The sequence below is a fragment of the Dipodomys spectabilis genome, unplaced genomic scaffold (assembly GCF_019054845.1).
Source record: "Dipodomys spectabilis isolate Male_0828 unplaced genomic scaffold, ASM1905484v1 ptg000023l, whole genome shotgun sequence".
NCBI lineage: Eukaryota > Metazoa > Chordata > Mammalia > Rodentia > Heteromyidae > Dipodomys > Dipodomys spectabilis.
Window position 1 is genome coordinate 5,912,617 of NW_024870700.1, and position 17,530 is coordinate 5,930,146.

The following is a 17,530-nucleotide window of genomic DNA, read 5'->3' on the forward strand; positions in this document are numbered from 1 at the left end:
TAAGAGAACATGTGTGCGTATGAGCATGTGCTCATACACGTAAGTTCTTTTTGAAAAACTTTGTTTATATGTGATAGTAGTTTTTCATTGCCTTTGTAAGTGAGGGCAGTTTCCTACTATCTCCACTAATCATACAAGCAGAATTCAGTGAAATAGCTTAGTAACCATTTTTTCTTACCTGTTTCTGTAGTGATGATTGCCATCATTTTGGACTAGAAGAGCCCAATTTCTCTCTGGCATATACCATCTCTAAAGACATTGAGAGTTGTGCACAAACTTGGGGACTTTATGAAGAATTTCAGCAAGAATTTCAGGAAATGGCCTGTGAAGACTGGATTACTTTTCGGTTTGGTTAAAAAATTATTTAGATTCTTGTAACTTGCAAGTTTTTTTTTTTGAGATGGGTAAACTTTAAGATGTGTTTCATTGTTTTCTAGGACTAAGACATACATGTTTGAGGAGTTCTTGATGAACTGGCATGATAGATTAAGGAAGATTGATGAACATTCGGTTATGACAGTGAAATTACAATCAGAAGTTGACAGATACAAAGTACGATTGTTTTATGTACCCTAAAAACAATGCTTGGAGCTCTCATTTATCTTTATTTACTTTAAAAACAATGCTTGGAGCTTTCACTTATTTAATGGCTAAACCATATTTTAATTTGTATATTTTTTTCAATTAAGTTACTCCATATATCAAAAAAAGTTGGAAAGAGAATAAATCATAGAAGTTATAGATATTTTTTATTGCCAAATGGAAAGAAGTTATAACTAAGACAGTTATAGTAAAACCTAATGGTATTTTGGATAGTGAGAGATAAGTCAAATCCTAAAGTAACCAAGGAGATACTCTCACATGTTTTAAAACATGTTAAACTGCAAAGAGAGATTTGCTTGCATTTATAACAATATTTACAAGAATATAATTTCAAGATTGTTAAATAAGATAATGTAATTGAAAATTTGAGAGGTAATAAAAGTAAATAATAGATATTTTTCAGATATATGCATATGTACATACATGTGTTTTTTTTTTTAACAGATTGCAATTCCTATATTAAAGTACGTCAAAGGAGAGCATCTTTCTCCAGATCACTGGCTAGACCTTTTCCGTCTCCTTGGCCTTCCTAGAGGGACTAGTCTAGAGAAATTACTGTTTGGTGATCTACTCAAAGTAGCTGATACAATTGTTGTCAAAGCTTCAGATCTTAAAGTAAGAATTCTGTTATAAAAATAGTATACATTTGACCATTATTCATACATAGTTTTTCTTCATATCTTGTTCTTTAAAATAGAAAATGAGATTTTTTTTCCTTTCTGGAGATAATACATGTCCTATTATCCCACTCATTAGTAATGAAAGAGTGTTTTGCTCTGTTTAGCTCTGTGTATAGGGTTATAGAAACAGTATAAACCTCTCTTAAAGAAAAAATATGAAATATCTTTTAAGAAGGAAATCAACTTTAATCAGAAAACTAACAAATGCAAAATAATTTACATAAATTTATTCACTTAAATTTATGCATTTCACTTAAATTTATGCATTTTGGTGTGCTAGAGGATACAGAAATTGAGAGAGCTAAACCAATAATCAGGAAAGATCTAAGATAAAAAACTTTTTCACAGTTCTGTAATGAGTGGCAGAATTCGTATGCTGTATTCTGCCCATTCTCCATAAAGCTATGAGAACTCTTGATGTCATATTGCTACATTTTTTGTCCAAAATGTAAATAATTTTCCAAAATGTCCAAGAATTGTGAAATATCTTTGATAATCCTGAGGAGTTATAGAAGTTATTAGCACCAGTGGCTCATGCTGAATTAGTAGCTATTCAGGAAGCTTACATTTGAGAATCTGTTTTAAGTCAGCCTGGCAGGAAAGTCCATGAGACTCTTAATGGCCAATTAACTTTCTAAGTGGTAGAACACTAGCCTTGAGTGAAAAAGCTAAGGGACAGTATGGCCCCAGTACACACACACACACACACACACGCACACACGCACACACGACTCATGGAGGAGATAATTGTACTTAATTGTTAATTCTTGGTGTATCAGATATACTAAATATTTAGAATACCATAATATTTCTATAGTTTAGTCTCCCAGATACTGGCTTTTTGATCTCAAAACTTTTAAGCCAGAACAATTTTTTCTATTATGATAGATGCTTGAATATACTATTTTTCTTTCATAGAAATGAAAAGCATAAGATAGAATCTGTATATACTTTGGTCATAGGAACATTAATCCTTATATCTGATATACCTAGATACAATAACTCGTTAATTTCTTGGACTATATATAAAGTATATCTACTTAGCTTTTTCCCCTGTGGTGAAAAAGCCAGAGAAATTTTTATGTATATTTCTTAGAATTAATGTGTAATTTAAAAATAATAATTGTGGATATTTTGTGCTAAATAGGACTTAAATAGCCGAGCACAAGGTGAAGTTACAATCAGAGAAGCTTTACGTGAACTTGACCTTTGGGGAGTTGGAGCAGTGTTTACATTGATTGATTATGAAGATAGCCAAAGTCGAAATATCAAATTAATTAAAGACTGGAAAGATATTGTAAATCAAGTTGGAGATAATAGATGCCTTCTTCAGTCCTTAAAAGATTCTCCATATTACAAAGGATTTGAAGATAAAGTGTCAATTTGGGAAAGAAAACTTGCAGAGTTGGATGAGTACCTGCAGAATTTAAATCATATTCAGAGAAAGTGGGTGTACTTGGAACCTATTTTTGGCCGTGGAGCATTGCCAAAAGAACAAACACGTTTCAACAGAGTTGATGAAGATTTTAGGTCAGTACAACTACATAGAATGTGGACATACATGTGTTTTTAATTTATATTGTGACATCTGCAATATAAGCTAATTACATTTTCATTATTGCTGTCTTGTGTATTTAATCTTTAGTGGATTTTTCTTCAAGGCTGTTTGCCAGTTATTTACTTCTTGAACTATTTTGTTCTGATCTCTTTACTATTCTACTTATTTCATTTTATTTTTGTTGGTCATGGGGCTTGAACTCTGGGCCTTCAGTTCAAAGCTAGCGCTCTACTTTGAGCCACAGTGCCACTTCCAGGTTTTTCTGCTTATGTGTTGCTGAGGAATCAAACCCAGGGCCTCATGCATGCATGCAAGGAAAGCACTCGACCACCTTCCTAACCCTACTATTCTACTTTGTGTGTGTGTGTACACACACATACATGCACGTGTGCATATATATATATATATATATATATATATATGCATTTCCTAAAGTTGCCAGTTACTTTCCATTTATGTATATATGTGTGCGTGTGCTGTCGTTCTGATTCCTATCAATAAATGCTACTACCTAATGGCTAAACATAGGAATATAATGGTCATATTTGGTGTCTTTCACTCCTTTCATTTCCCAGTCTATTAGAGTATGAAATCGGGTTTGTTGATTCACAACCTAATTAATATCTTGGAAATGCATACCTTGCATACCTCTACTTCTCTAATTCTACTCTAAAGTACTTTATCTTTGACATGGACTTCTATATTAACCTTCTGACCTGCTCTTCTTGAGTTTTCACACAGTAATCAGAATAGTCATTTTAAAATGCAGCTTCTTCACTTACTACTCTAGGTAAAAGTTCAACTGTTCCCCATTGCTCTAAAGATAAAGGATGATCCTTGTCCTTTTCTCTAGCCTCTTCTTGCACTGTTCTCCTTTTTGCTTCAGTAACTCTAGCCCTGAGTTTCGATCCCCCTTCTGCTTCCTCACTGTTGCTTCGTTGTTTACTTCTTAACATCAGTTACTTCCTCAAAAAAGTCATTACATTGCTATCCTACTTGCTACTGTAAAAGCACTTTGTATTTTTCTTTCTTGTCATTTTTGATACTTTATTTAAATACTTTGGGACATTATTTAATGGCTTTTTCTGTCATTGGACCATTAACTTTATGAGATAAGATTTAATACATGTTTAATGAATGAATTAGATGATTGGTAATATGATCATATAAAAATTATAATGAAATTTTAACATGGTATATTGGAAGCATAAGTTATTAGTGGTAATGTTACCACTAGTTTATTTAAAAAATATAAAAAACTAAGTGATATAGTCTCGCTTAAGCCAAAACACTGTTGACATGGATGTAAACAATTATTTCTTGCAGATCAATAATGACTGATATCAAGAAAGACAATAGAGTCACAACGTTAACCACTCATGCAGGAATCAGAAATGCTCTCCTAACAATACTTGATCAGCTTCAACGATGTCAGAAATCATTAAATGAATTTTTGGAGGCATGTTATTTTCCTTTCATCCCCCCCCCATAATCTGTATTTTTTAAAGAACCCAATATCCCAATTATTTGAAAAGAGATAGTTTTTCTTGTTTCTTTTTACTAGGAAAAACGTTCAGCATTTCCAAGATTTTATTTTATTGGTGATGATGACCTATTAGAAATACTGGGCCAGTCTACCAACCCATCAGTGATTCAGTCTCACCTTAAGAAGCTGTTTGCTGGTAGGATTAAACATTTCTTTAGTCGATATGTATTGAATTTTGAATACTTTCTAGACAGAATTGAGTAAATTGCAATTTATACACTCAAAGAACTTGTAGTTTGAGGAGGCAAGCTTAGAGAGTGACAGTTTTTATGACTGTTGTAAGTATATGGTGGTGTTATATGTGAACTCAGTTTTGGGACATTATGGAAAAATGACATCTAAGGTATGATCTGAAGAATATACAGGATTTTGTGAGTAGGTGTAAAGGCAGAGGGAAATAGGCTGTGTGAAGATCTGGACTTAGAGGAGACTATGCCTTTTAATTATTGTGTTTTAAGATCTCAATAATGATAATAAGGATTGTGATTCAACAGCAGCTCAGGCAGTAAAGTCTGAGAGACTTTTTTTTTCCAATTAACTATCAAAAATGCTATACTGGGGGTAAGGTATAGCAAAAATGCTATACTGTGGCTCAAGTGGTAGAGTGCCAGCTGTAATTAGAAAAGCCAAGAAAGAGTGAGTATAAGGCCTTGAGTTCAAGCTCTAGTACAGGTACCAAAAAACAACCAAAAATGTCAACAATAAAAGACAGCCAAGTTGGAAGTGGCGCTGTAGCTCAAGTGGTAGAGCGCTCGCCTTGAGCTGAAGAGCTGAGGGACAGCGCCCAGGCCCAGAGTTCAAGCCCCACGACCGACCAAAAAAAAAAGACAGCCAAGTTGACATACGCAGTAAGTGATTTTTGTTGATGATCCTGAGATAAAAAGGGTAGATTTGGAGGTCATAAAGTTAAGTGATAGGAATGGGTGAGGTTACTTGGGGGAGAAGTATAATTCATGTCTTAATGCTTCAGTATTACTTGAATTCAAATGGCAAATGGAAAGGGTTTGTTAGGAAAGTAATGATTATTTTTTTCCTCAAATACTTTGGTTAAAACCTACATTTTTCAAAAGAAATGAACAATATATCATCTTCACTCATAATCGGAGAATCAGTAAACCATCATATAGACCAAATCTATCTCACTATTTGATGTTTTTCAATAATGTTTGGTTAGAACATATTTATATCCACAGGTTTTACATATATTATTTATAGCTGCTTCTAAGAGTATTTAGTTGAGTATATGACACAGAAATCATATGGCCCATAAAACCTAACTTATTTACTCTATAGATTATTTCCTTTATAGATCTACTTCCCAAATCTTATGCCTCTGAAGCTCTAGATGCTTGTATCTGTGCTTTGGGCTGTGGGAAGTAATAGAGCTTCTGGAATCAAGCTTTCAAGCACTCAAGCTTTGTACTAGTCAGCTATTAATTTACTTCTCTAAAGTGTAGTTCAGTTTAGCAAATACGTTTATTTTTGGATCAAAGTGAGGTCATATGTTTAGGTTTTTAGTGCTGAAAAATTACTGTAAATTTTTGGACAAGTCTTATGTACCCATCCCTTTGTCTTAAGTCTATTACCTGTAGTGATCACTTTTATATTCCAACTAAAAAAAGTTTTATGCTAGTGCAAAACATTGTTTTATGTACTTTACAGGCAGTACTGTGTTTAGAGTTTGTAGTTTGACAAATTTTGTAAAAAAAAAAAATATACATCTGTATAACCAACACATAGGCCCAGGAGTTCCCTCGTTCTTCTTGGCAGTCGGCTTCTGCACTGTCCTCTTCTAGGCAAGCATGGATCTGAGTTTTATCCCTATAGATTCTTTCCTGTAATTTCTAGAGCTTCATAAAACCTTAAAAACATTTCCTTTTTGATAGATACTTTAACCACATACAACACAATTCTCCTGTGGTTTTTAAAACAAACATATACATATATTTGATTGTATATTCTTTATCACCATTTTCTAGAAAGAGTTTTAATATTCTTGGTAGTAGTATAAAATGTTATAATTTCTGGAAGATAACATGCAGTTTCTTTCTTTTTTTCTTTTTTTTTTTTTTGTCAGTCCTGAGGCCTGAACTCTGTGCCAGGGTGCTGTCCCTCAGCTCTTCAGCTCAAGTCTAGTGCTCTACCACTTGAGCCACAATGCTACTTCCATTTTTTTCTGCTTATGTAGTGCTGAGGAATTGAACCCAGGGCCTCACACATGCAAGGCAAGCAAGCACTCTACCTTCCCAGCCTGGCAGTTTCTAATAAAGGCAAACGTATACTTCACCATAGCCAGATATTTACGTAAGAAAAATAGAATGTTCTTAAGAGCTTTATTCATGAATGAAAAACTGGAAGTAATCCAAAAGCTGAATAGGTGAATGGGTTAATTCATCACTTGGTGAATGGATAAATTAATCGATATGTGAATGAATAAATTGTAGCATACTATAAATTATAGAATACTATGCAATAAATGAAATATAATTTGAGGTGTTACAAAAATGAGCAAATTAAGCCATACTTAAATAAGAGTATAGGAATGCGTATTGGGCTGTGGATATGGCGTGGCAGGAGAGTACTTGGCTAGCATGTACAGGACTAGAGTTGAATACTCAGCACACTTCCCAGCCTGCAAAAAGAAAAGATGAGCATTATTTTCCCCCTACAATCTGACATTTAAATACTGGAGCACTTACCAAAACATTTCAGGATGCACATTATAATTCTATTATAATAATGTTATGGTGCATGCAATATGTATTGTGTGGCATGTATATGTATGCATCATATCTAGAAATTAATGTTTTTGCATTTAAATTGTTGCTTTTCTGTAACAGGTATTAACAGTGTGTGCTTTGATGAAGAGTCAAAACATATAACTGCAATGAAATCTTTAGAGGGAGAAGTTGTATCTTTTAAAAATAAAGTTCTTCTATCAAATAATGTAGAGGTAAACTGTTATGGAAATAAGAATTAACCATATGAAATTTGTATCAAAATAGTTCATCAAAGGTGACTAACAAAGGTATTTTAGGAAAATGTCTTCACAAATAATGTATTTTGTTAGGTTCAGAGAGAGAGAGAGAGAGAGAGAGAGAGAGAGAGAGAGAGAGAGAAAGTGTGTGTGTGTGTGTGTGTGTGTGTGTGTGTGTTTGTCTGGTACTGGGGCTTGAACTCCTGTCCTAGGCACTCTTCCTTACTTTCTTGCTTAAGATTGGTGCTCTACCACTTAGGCACCAGCTCCATTTTTGGCTTTTTGGTTGCTAATTGGAGATAAACTCCTTACAGACTTTGCCATCTGGGCTGGTTTGAACTAGCTCTCATCCTTCTGAATAGCTAAAGTTACAAGCTATTGGTGTTTGTTTTAGTGTTGTTGATAGTAAAAAGATAAAATGAAGGCAGGGGTGGGAGTAGGGGTGGGAGGGAGGAGTTGGGGATATGGGAGGGAAGCGACGGTAGAGGAAAAACAAAGAAGGGGGTAACAATGCTCAATAGGAAATGTACTCATTACCTTACTTATGTAACTATAACTCCGCTGTACAGTATCTTTCCAATAAAAAATATAAAAATAATAAAAATTATAATACCCTCTCTAGAGATAAAAAAAGATGGTCAGTCAATGGTTTGCATATTTGTTTGATGAGTTGTGCATATTGCTTTCTAATTTTACTTTTAGGCTTGGCTGAATGATTTGGCCTTGGAAATGAAACAGACTTTGAAACAGTTGTTGAAAGAATGTGTTACTGCTGGACAAAGTTCACAAGGTGCAGTTGACCCATCTCTGTTCCCTTCACAGGTAAGGGCTTGTGTCTGGAATACAGTCAGGCCTGGTATTTCAGAGAGATTCCTGACCTAGACGAGAGGAGGTTCTGACAGCTGACATCTTTTTCATCACTGTCAGAGTACTTAACTTCTGGGTCTCTATTCCCTGCAGCTGTAAAACATGGAAGACAAACTGCAGGATAATGAAGTTATCTTCTTTTTAAAGTAATTTTTCTCTTTAATAGATATTATGCTTGGCAGAGCAGATTAAATTTACTGAAGATATAGAAAATGCCATCAAAGATCATAGTCTTCATCAGATTGAAACACAGCTGGTGAATAAATTAGAGTACTATACCAATGTTGACACCAATTCTGAGGATCCAGGCAATACTGGTATGAAAAAAGCAGTCCCTTTTTGCCAACCTTGGGTTCTTTGAATTGTTTTTGTATTGTATCTTCGATCTGTTTTGTTCCTGATTTGAAATGTATCCATCTACCTATTTTGGCCATTATAAATTACATTAAGACTTACGTATTGAATTTTATATTGCTTGTAAAATGAATAGTGTTAAGTGGAATATAGAAATTTTTACCACACATAGGTTTTTTTTCACTTTTTTTATGTTGTAGCTGTCTTCATATTACATCAACATTCTCAACTCCATTAGATTATATTTTTTTTTGCTTTTCTCCATTATACAAATTTTATGTGATTCAAGAGGAAAAAGTACTAAATTTATCCATGTTTAGTATTTCTGTTGTCCTTTCATTCTTGATATTCCAAATTTTTTTCTATACATGGTACCGAGGTTTAAACTGAAGTCTCATACTTATTAGTCAGACACTCTACCACTTGAGACATGTTCCCAGATCTCTACTGAAAATTTGACACCTTCAGTTTTTCAATTTTCTTTCTTTTTCTTTTTCTTGTCAGTTCTGGGGCTTGAACTCTGGCCTTGGGCACTGTCCCTCAACTCTTCAGGTCAAGGCTATCGCTGTATCACTTGAGCCACAGTACTATTTCCTGTTTTCTGATGGTTAACTGGAGATAAGAGTCTCATGGAATTGCCTATGCAGGCTGGCTTTGATCAGTGATCCTTAGATCTCAGGCTCTTAAGTAGCTAGGATTACAAGCATAAGCTACCAGCACTTGGCTTAATTATCTTATTTCTTTGGCTTGCATGATTTATTTTACTTACTATTCAAATGTAATTGACACTAAAGTTCTTTTTTATACTTTCATATATGAAGTACATAAGTTATAGGCCAACATTTTCCTGTTTTCACAGAGTCAGAAATTTTGGAGCTTAAACTTAAAGCACTAATTCTTGACATTATTCATAATATTGATGTGGTGAAGCAGTTAAACCAAGTTCAAGTTCATACAACTGAAGACTGGGCTTGGAAAAAACAAGTTCGATTCTATATGAAAAATGATCACACATGCTTTGTTCAAATGGTGGATTCTGAACTTCAGTATACTTATGAGTACCAGGTATGATTGTGGCAGAAATACTTACCATTTCCACCTAAGAATTAAAGAGAATTTGCTATTAAAAAGTTGTTTTTATTCTTTTTTGTATTACTGTCTTCAGTAATTTAAATTTGTCAGAATTTAGAAGATGTTATGTAAGACAAATAAAATATTGTTTATTAAAATACTGAAACAATGCTAGTGTTTTACTCAGTTCTCGATGATGTACCTTTACATTGAGAGGTATTTATATAGAACTTGGAATATATTTTTAATTAAGGAGAACTGAGCATTGCAACCTCAGTAGTATCAAAATACTGTAATTGTACTTACATTTAACAGGTTTTCTAAACACTTTCTGTTTGTACAGTAAAGGAATTCTTTAAAAGCCTAGTTCATGTGATTTATCCTTAAAAATACAGCTGTGTCCTTTTTGCCTTTTCCTAACACAGTGAATTAGTTATCTGAATATATTCAATAATTGGTTAATAAGCATATGTCAAGATTGCTGCCAGTTGGGTCTTTCAAAAAAGATTTTTTTGTTGTTGTTGTTGGTCATGGGGCTTGAACTCTGGGCATGGGCGCTGTCCCTCAGCTCTTCAGCTCAAGGAGAGTGTTCTACCACTTGAGCCACAGTGCTACTTCTGTTTTTTTGGTGGTTTATTGGAGAAAAGAGTCTCATGGACTTTTCTGTCCAGACTGGCCTTGAACTGCGATAATCAGATCTAAGCCTTCTGAGTAGCTAGGATTACTGGCATGAGTCACTGCTGCCTGGCAAGGCGATGGGTTTTGCTTCTCAAATATATATATACTTAATTGAGGGAAAAATCCTATAAATGACAGAATTCGAATGTGTTTTCTCTATAGATAAGTAAAACTTTTGAAAATTATTTGATAATTATTTTCTTAGGAAACTAAGGTATGATTGATTACACATTGAGGTTTCAGGGAAGTTATTTTTGAGTTTTATAATATGGAATGGAATTTCTTATATAATGCTCTTTTGGATTTGTCTTAAAAGGGTATCTGTGTGCTATTATCAAGAAATTGAGAGACTGTCTAGAAACCTAACACTATTACACTTCTATGGTAATTGAGGAAACAAAAATACATGCTTGAGAAATAATTATAGTTTGTGCTTTAAAAAGTTCCTTTCACTGAGAGAAAGTCTGGATAAATTTCTGTTAAAAATTTACCTGTTCCCTGGTGGCGGTGGCTCACTCCTGTAATCCTAGCTACTCAGGAGGCTGAGATCTGAGGAGAGATCTGAGGATCATGGTTCAAAGCCAGCCTGGGCAGGAAACTCCATGAGACTCTTATCTCCAATAAACCACTAGAAAACCGGAAGTGGTGCTGTGGCACTCACCTTGAGCTGAAGAGTACAGGGTCAGTGCCCAAGCCCAGAGTTCAAGCCCCATGACCAACAGCAAAAAAAATTGACCTGTTATTTCACTTTTAGCTTTTCAATTAGAATCTCCCCTATATGGTATTGATCCTTGTCAATAGAACAGGAGCACTGATGTTACATTTTTCCTGTGTAGGGTAATGCTCCCAAGCTGGTGTATACTCCACTGACAGACAAGTGCTATCTTACTCTGACCCAAGCCATGAAGATGGGACTTGGAGGAAATCCTTATGGACCAGCTGGAACTGGGAAAACCGAATCAGTAAAGGCTTTAGGTGGACTTCTTGGAAGACAAGTTTTGGTTTTTAATTGTGATGAGGTAGCACACATACTTACTAAAATATGTAATAAATTCTGTTAAGTGTTAAGATTATTTCTCACAAGTTTGTATATGAAATACACTTTTAAAATCTTTTTTTTTTATGGTTCTGAGGTTTGATCTCAGGGCTTCATCTTTGCTAGGTAGGTGCTTTAACCATTTGAGCCATGCCTTCAGCCCTAAAATATCTCTATTTTTATTTATTTTGAGATGGGGTCTTGATTCATAGGCTAGGCTGGTCTTCATTAAGTGGTCCTCCCTCCTCTTGAGTGCTGACTATGGGAATGTCCCAGTTTTAAAATCATTCTACCTTTAAAACATTAAAATCACTTAAATGTTTTTAGTAAGGACAGTACTAAAAAAAAACTCAAAAAGGATATTTGCAAAATTAATTTGAAGTTACTGATTTGTAAGTTACTGAAAGCAGTAAGATGTATATTTTGTTTTAGAGACTAACCAAAAGGTACTCTTAAATTTATGCTGTGTGTAGCCGGGCACTGGTGGCTCACGCCTATAATCCTAGCTACTCAGGAGGCTGAGATCTGAGGATCTCGGTTCAAAGCCAGCCCGGGCAGGAAAGACCGTGAGACTCCTATCTCCAATAAACCACCAGAAAACCGGAAGTGGCGCTGTAGCTCAAGTGGTAGAGCGCTCGTCTCGAGCTGAAGAGCTGAGGGACAGCGCCCAGGCCCAGAGTTCAAGCCCCATGACCGACAAAAAAAAAAAAAAAAATTTATGCTGTGTGTTTTTGTAGTACTGAGGCTTGATCCCTGGGTGTTGCACATATGATATAAGAGCTCTATCACTGAGCCACATCTCCTGCCGTAGTTCTCTGGGCCTTCCCCTCCCCACCTCTCAGTGTACTCAGGTGTATTAAGAATACTATGTTTTCATTACAAGCCCAGAGATGTGGTATAAGACTAACACTGATAATAATTTTTAAAATAATTATATAGAGTTCTTCACACCTTGAAACTATCCCAACTTTTGAAAAGAGTAGCTACTTAATTCCATATTGAGTCCCTCTCCCCTATTCTTTCAAACTAATACCCTTCTAGCTCTACTTCCTGAATGCTGAGTGCCGGGATTGCATGTGTGTGGCATCACATCTGTCTTAACCCCTATTTTGAAAAAAACAAGAGGCATAGATGGTAAAATGATTATTTTATCAATAAATGACCTGAATGTAGTTGTACAGTAAAATAATATCAATTAGAGCTTTTAATCATTTTTAATGAATTTTATTTAAATTGTTTTTAAGGGCATTGATGTGAAATCAATGGGTCGAATATTTGTTGGTTTGGTGAAGTGTGGGGCCTGGGGTTGTTTTGACGAATTCAACCGACTAGAAGAATCTGTCCTATCAGCAGTGTCTATGCAAATCCAGACAATTCAAGATGCTTTGAAGAATCATAGAACTGTATGTGAACTCCTTGGCAAAGAGGTAAAAAGAAAGCTTAATTGAAGAATTTAATGATTTTGAAAGACTTAAACTATATGATAAGACTTGGCTTCATTAACACTGTATTAAGAGTTTGTATTTCCTCTACTACTGCCACTTGTGATCTGAGACCAGTATGGTAAGCCTTTTTTTTTTTTTTTTTTTTGTGAAACTATCGTACAGAGGGGTTACAATTACATGGGCAAGATGTTGCCTCCTCCTTTGTTTCCCCTTCCCATCCCTTCCCATTACCACCCTCCCCCCACCCCCGGCACTCCCCTAAGCCTTCTTATCTATGAAATAGCTTTTTTAATTCCTGGTCCCCCTTTCACTATCCATCAAACACACACACAAATACATGCGTGCATGCATACACACACACACACATATAATTTACATGTCATCTGTGCTGGTCCATTAAAGTACACATGCTTTAATGTATTATCTCTTTTAATTCTCCCTACAGTCTTTTGACGTAAGTACTGTTATGCATTGACACATAACAGAAACCAAGATTTCTGGGAATTGAATCTATATGTAATCCTGAAAGCATGTGTTTAACATGACTCTAGATAATATTGGAGTAGTCACTTTTAATAGTGCTCAGTTCTAAGTTAACACCTGTTCCTCATTGCTACTCACTTTTTACCATGAGAGATTGTAAATGTGCAAAAACTGTAAATGTGTGTTTTTATGAATACTGCTGAACATACCAAAAATTAAAGGAACTGTGTAACAATTCTGTGATTCAAAATAACTTTTCACGGTATTTTTTTGGGGGGGTAGCCCAACAAAGACCAGATTTACTTTGTTAATACATTATTTACATGGTAAAGCTCTTGACAAGTAAAAATGACTTTATTAAGTCATTCCCCCATTTCTATGAAAGTTTACTCTGGTCTATATTTTCTTTCCTTTTTTTGTTTTAGAAAGTATTTTTTTTTCTTTTTCCCAAGGACCTTTTCTTGTTATCCTCTGCAACAGCTCTAGCCTTCCTTCTTCTAATCACATTTATCACCTTTACAAATACTAAAACATATATCTTGATTCATCTTCCCTTCTACTTCCTGATTTTTCTCTTAATAGATAGATTTTTTTGTTTTATTACTCTTTATTTTTATTACTCTTTATTATTATCTTTATTACTCTACTTTATTACTCTTTATTTTGTTTCATTCCTCTTTATTGTTGACATTGTATTTTAGCTTCTGATGTTGTGTTAAATTCTCCTATCAGGTGTTCTCATCATTTGTTGTCCTATAGTTGGCCTATGTAATTCTAGGTATACTATGTTTATGCTCCAGAAGGGCATAAGTAATATTAACTTTGGTGAGACTTGAACTTAGTGAAGTACCTAGTGGAAGAAAAACTTGTAGTAAACACATGTTGAATGAGTCAATACACAATCTCTTAAACATTTCATCTTAAACAACTGATTATGAAGGAAATCTGTATAAAGCTGTGGAGTCTTAAGGAGTTTATGTCAAGTATGAAGATGGTTAGCCCATTGGAAGTTACTTTTTCCAAGATGTAAGTCTTATTCTTATGAAATACAGTACAATTCTTCTATAAATCTTTATGCCTATCTTTCAATTTAACATTCTAGGTAGAAATAAATTCTAATTCTGGAATTTTTATCACTATGAATCCTGCTGGCAAAGGTTATGGAGGAAGACAAAAACTGCCTGATAATCTTAAACAGCTCTTCAGGCCAGTAGCTATGTCACGTCCAGACAATGAACTTATTGCAGAAGTTATTCTCTATTCAGAAGGCTTTAAAGATGCTAAAGTATTGGGAAGAAAATTAGTAGCTATTTTCAATCTGGCTAGGTGAGTTTTTTTCTTCTAAATATTTTCATATTTTATGTTTCCAGTGATTATAACTATAAGTGACCATTTGTGATGCTATTGTACTTAAGATATGGATATGAATATTAGTTTGAATAATAAAAAATAAATACTTATTTTTCAATAAGTTACCATATTTTTTACTGAAATACTTATATTGGGTTGCTTTAGTTTAATGATTATGATTGAACTAATTTACTAACAGACTATTCAGAGGAAACTAAATCTTTAGAGGGAATCTTTTACAATTTATCTTATTTCTTCTTCAAGTAATAGAGATTTGAGTTATTTCTTGTTGGGAAACATGGAATTGTTTTATGTCAGTAGGTAACAGGGAACTAGTTTATCTAAGACCATTATGTATTGATAAAAGTAATTTTCATTCAATATCTTAAGATAATGAGCTCATTCAAGACAGGTTTATCTAGCTTCTGAAGAGCTGTCTGTCCTCAGTGGCTTCTATAATGCTTATTATATGTGATTCATACTTTTAAAGGAATTAATGGTGTGTCAATATTCATTTCCTTGTGTTAGTATTCATACTCTGTAGTTCTTTGGATGCAGTGGTACAAGGGATTTATCATAGCTGTTGACCATTTTAAGAGTCGCATGTTTTTATTTCAGGGAACTTTTGACACCTCAGCAACACTATGATTGGGGGTTGAGAGCTTTGAAGACAGTTCTGAGAGGAAGTGGAAATCTTCTTAGACAGTTGAAGAAAACTGGCACTAAGAAGAATGGTATGATTCATTATTCCAATTCTAGTAACTTTTTTTTTCCTGCTTATATGGTACTGAGGAATCGAACTCAGGGCTTTATGCATACTAGGCAAGCACTCTACCACTTAGCCACATTCCCAGCCCCAAATAATTTATTTTTAAAAAATAAGCTTTAATTTAGAATTGTTTCATATTTATGGGAAAGTTGTAGACTATAAGTAATTTCTGTGTCCACTTCTTCTGTTTGGTGTATAGTTATATCTTTTATCATTACTATAGTTATCCACAACTAATGTAGCAATTTTGCTGTATTGTTTTTAAGTTCATGTTTAAGATTTCTCATCATTTTAACCTTTGTCCTATAATAACTTTTAAATGTACTTAAAGTAAAAAATAGTTTTGATAGATGAAGGAGTAGATTAGTTTTCTTGTTCTTTTTGTCGTTTATGGGGCTTGAACTCAAGGCCTGACTGCTGTCCCTAACCTCTTCAGCTCAAGGCAAGCACTCTACCACTTGAGCCACAGCACTACTACTGCTTTTTTTGTTTATGTGGTGCTGAGGAATTGAACCCAGAGATTCATGCACGAGAGGCAAGCACTCTACCACTCAGCCACTTTCCCAGCCCAGTCTTCTTGTTCTTAAAGTCAACAGTTTATTAGGATTACCTAGTAGTATTGAGCTTAGCACTAACCACATAATCCCATTGTGTTTGGGAGCCTGAGACTGGAAGATTTTGAATTTGAAGCCAGCTTGGCGAGAGACCCTCTCATAACAAAACAACACCAAAATAATAATCACCTAAACCATCTTGTGTTTTGCAGATTGTTGGACTGTTTTTTGGACTCTACCCTTCAAGTTAATGATTAAATAGAGGTAGAATTGAGAATTTGTCTAGTCTTAACAGAAACTCTTGAAACACATTGAGGTTTTTCTTTTTCACAAATAAGAATTCCTTGAGTAGAATTACATGGCATACAAATGTTCAGAAGGAGTAAGGCATATTCATAATCATAACCTTCTAATCAGGGGGTGCATAATAACATCATTTGGCTAATGTGGTGTTTACTAGTTTTTTCTATTGTAGAGTTATTTTCCTTGCTGCCAGTTTTATACTTGGAATTTTATTTAAAGCTAGCTCATCCTCAAAGAAGGGAGGCAAGGATTAAATTTAGGAAGTATCTGCAGATAGTATTTTAAATTCTCTAATAAAGATTTTTCTTGTTTTCTTCACTTTTTGTATTGATCAGATAATGCATTTTTTTAATTTTGTTATCCATTTTTAAGTAGTACAAAAAACTTGCTATTTAATGATATGTGTCTTTAAAAAAGGAAATGACTAACTTTGTTATTAGGTTGACATATGTAAGAGTAGATAGTTAATTTGTACAGTGGCTAGTTTTCTATCTGGTAAAGAAATATTTAAATGATACCTACAATAAGTTATAAAGATGGTTTATGAATTTAGTGTTCAAAATAAACTCTAGGATAGTTAAACCTTTTTAATATCCGTGAATATAGCTATATCAAGCATTTCTATACTTGCAAATAGAAGGCAGATTCTGTGTGTGTGTGTGTGTGTGTGTGTGTGTGTGCGTGTGAGAGAGAGAGAGAGAGAGAGATAATGGTGGGGAGGGAGGGAGAGAAAGAGAGAAGAGGAGTTATCAGTGAGCTCCAGGTATCTTTGAAAATTAGAGTCTAGCAATGATAATAGTTTAATAGTATTTAGTATATTTGGTCTAAGAATGGATTTGTAAAATAGTTTTGATCAAGGTTGTCAGTTTTCTCAGTTTGTCAGCTTTTAAAAAATAAATTATCTAGATGTCATATTGGTATATTTGGAGAGAGATGTGAGTCTAGAATTAGTTACCTAGATTTGAACCCAGTTTCAATGCTTATTGCTATGCTCTATCAGCTCTGTCATTTGAACCTTTAGAGGCTTAATGCCTCACATCTTAAATTGGAATGTTTTCTTACCTATTTTATAGAGTTATCATAATTCTAATAATTCATAAAGTGATAGTATAAGTGATAATTTTTATTATCCAAGTCTATGTACCCTGGGATTTAAATCCTATGGAAAGAGTTCATAACTCTGTTTAGTGATACTTATTTTTCAGCAGTTAAAAAATGGCTAAGCTTTCCAGTTAAGATTTACTTATGTCTTTAAA

At 34.2% G+C, this 17,530-nt stretch overlaps 1 protein-coding gene across 1 annotated transcript in view; it reads left to right on the top strand.

Annotated features, from left to right (window-relative positions):
• Positions 1-17,530, top strand: part of Dync2h1 (dynein cytoplasmic 2 heavy chain 1) — a 169,353-nt gene that overhangs the window by 29,742 nt on the left and 122,081 nt on the right. The window contains exons 23-36 of the mRNA XM_042674847.1: positions 191-346; positions 438-552; positions 1,048-1,218; positions 2,431-2,813; positions 4,168-4,300; positions 4,406-4,523; positions 7,228-7,340; positions 8,067-8,186; positions 8,398-8,548; positions 9,445-9,650; positions 11,171-11,353; positions 12,615-12,797; positions 14,401-14,624; positions 15,267-15,382. Coding sequence (XP_042530781.1) covers positions 191-346; positions 438-552; positions 1,048-1,218; positions 2,431-2,813; positions 4,168-4,300; positions 4,406-4,523; positions 7,228-7,340; positions 8,067-8,186; positions 8,398-8,548; positions 9,445-9,650; positions 11,171-11,353; positions 12,615-12,797; positions 14,401-14,624; positions 15,267-15,382 — 2,372 coding nt within the window. The remainder of the gene's footprint in view (positions 1-190; positions 347-437; positions 553-1,047; positions 1,219-2,430; positions 2,814-4,167; positions 4,301-4,405; positions 4,524-7,227; positions 7,341-8,066; positions 8,187-8,397; positions 8,549-9,444; positions 9,651-11,170; positions 11,354-12,614; positions 12,798-14,400; positions 14,625-15,266; positions 15,383-17,530) is intronic.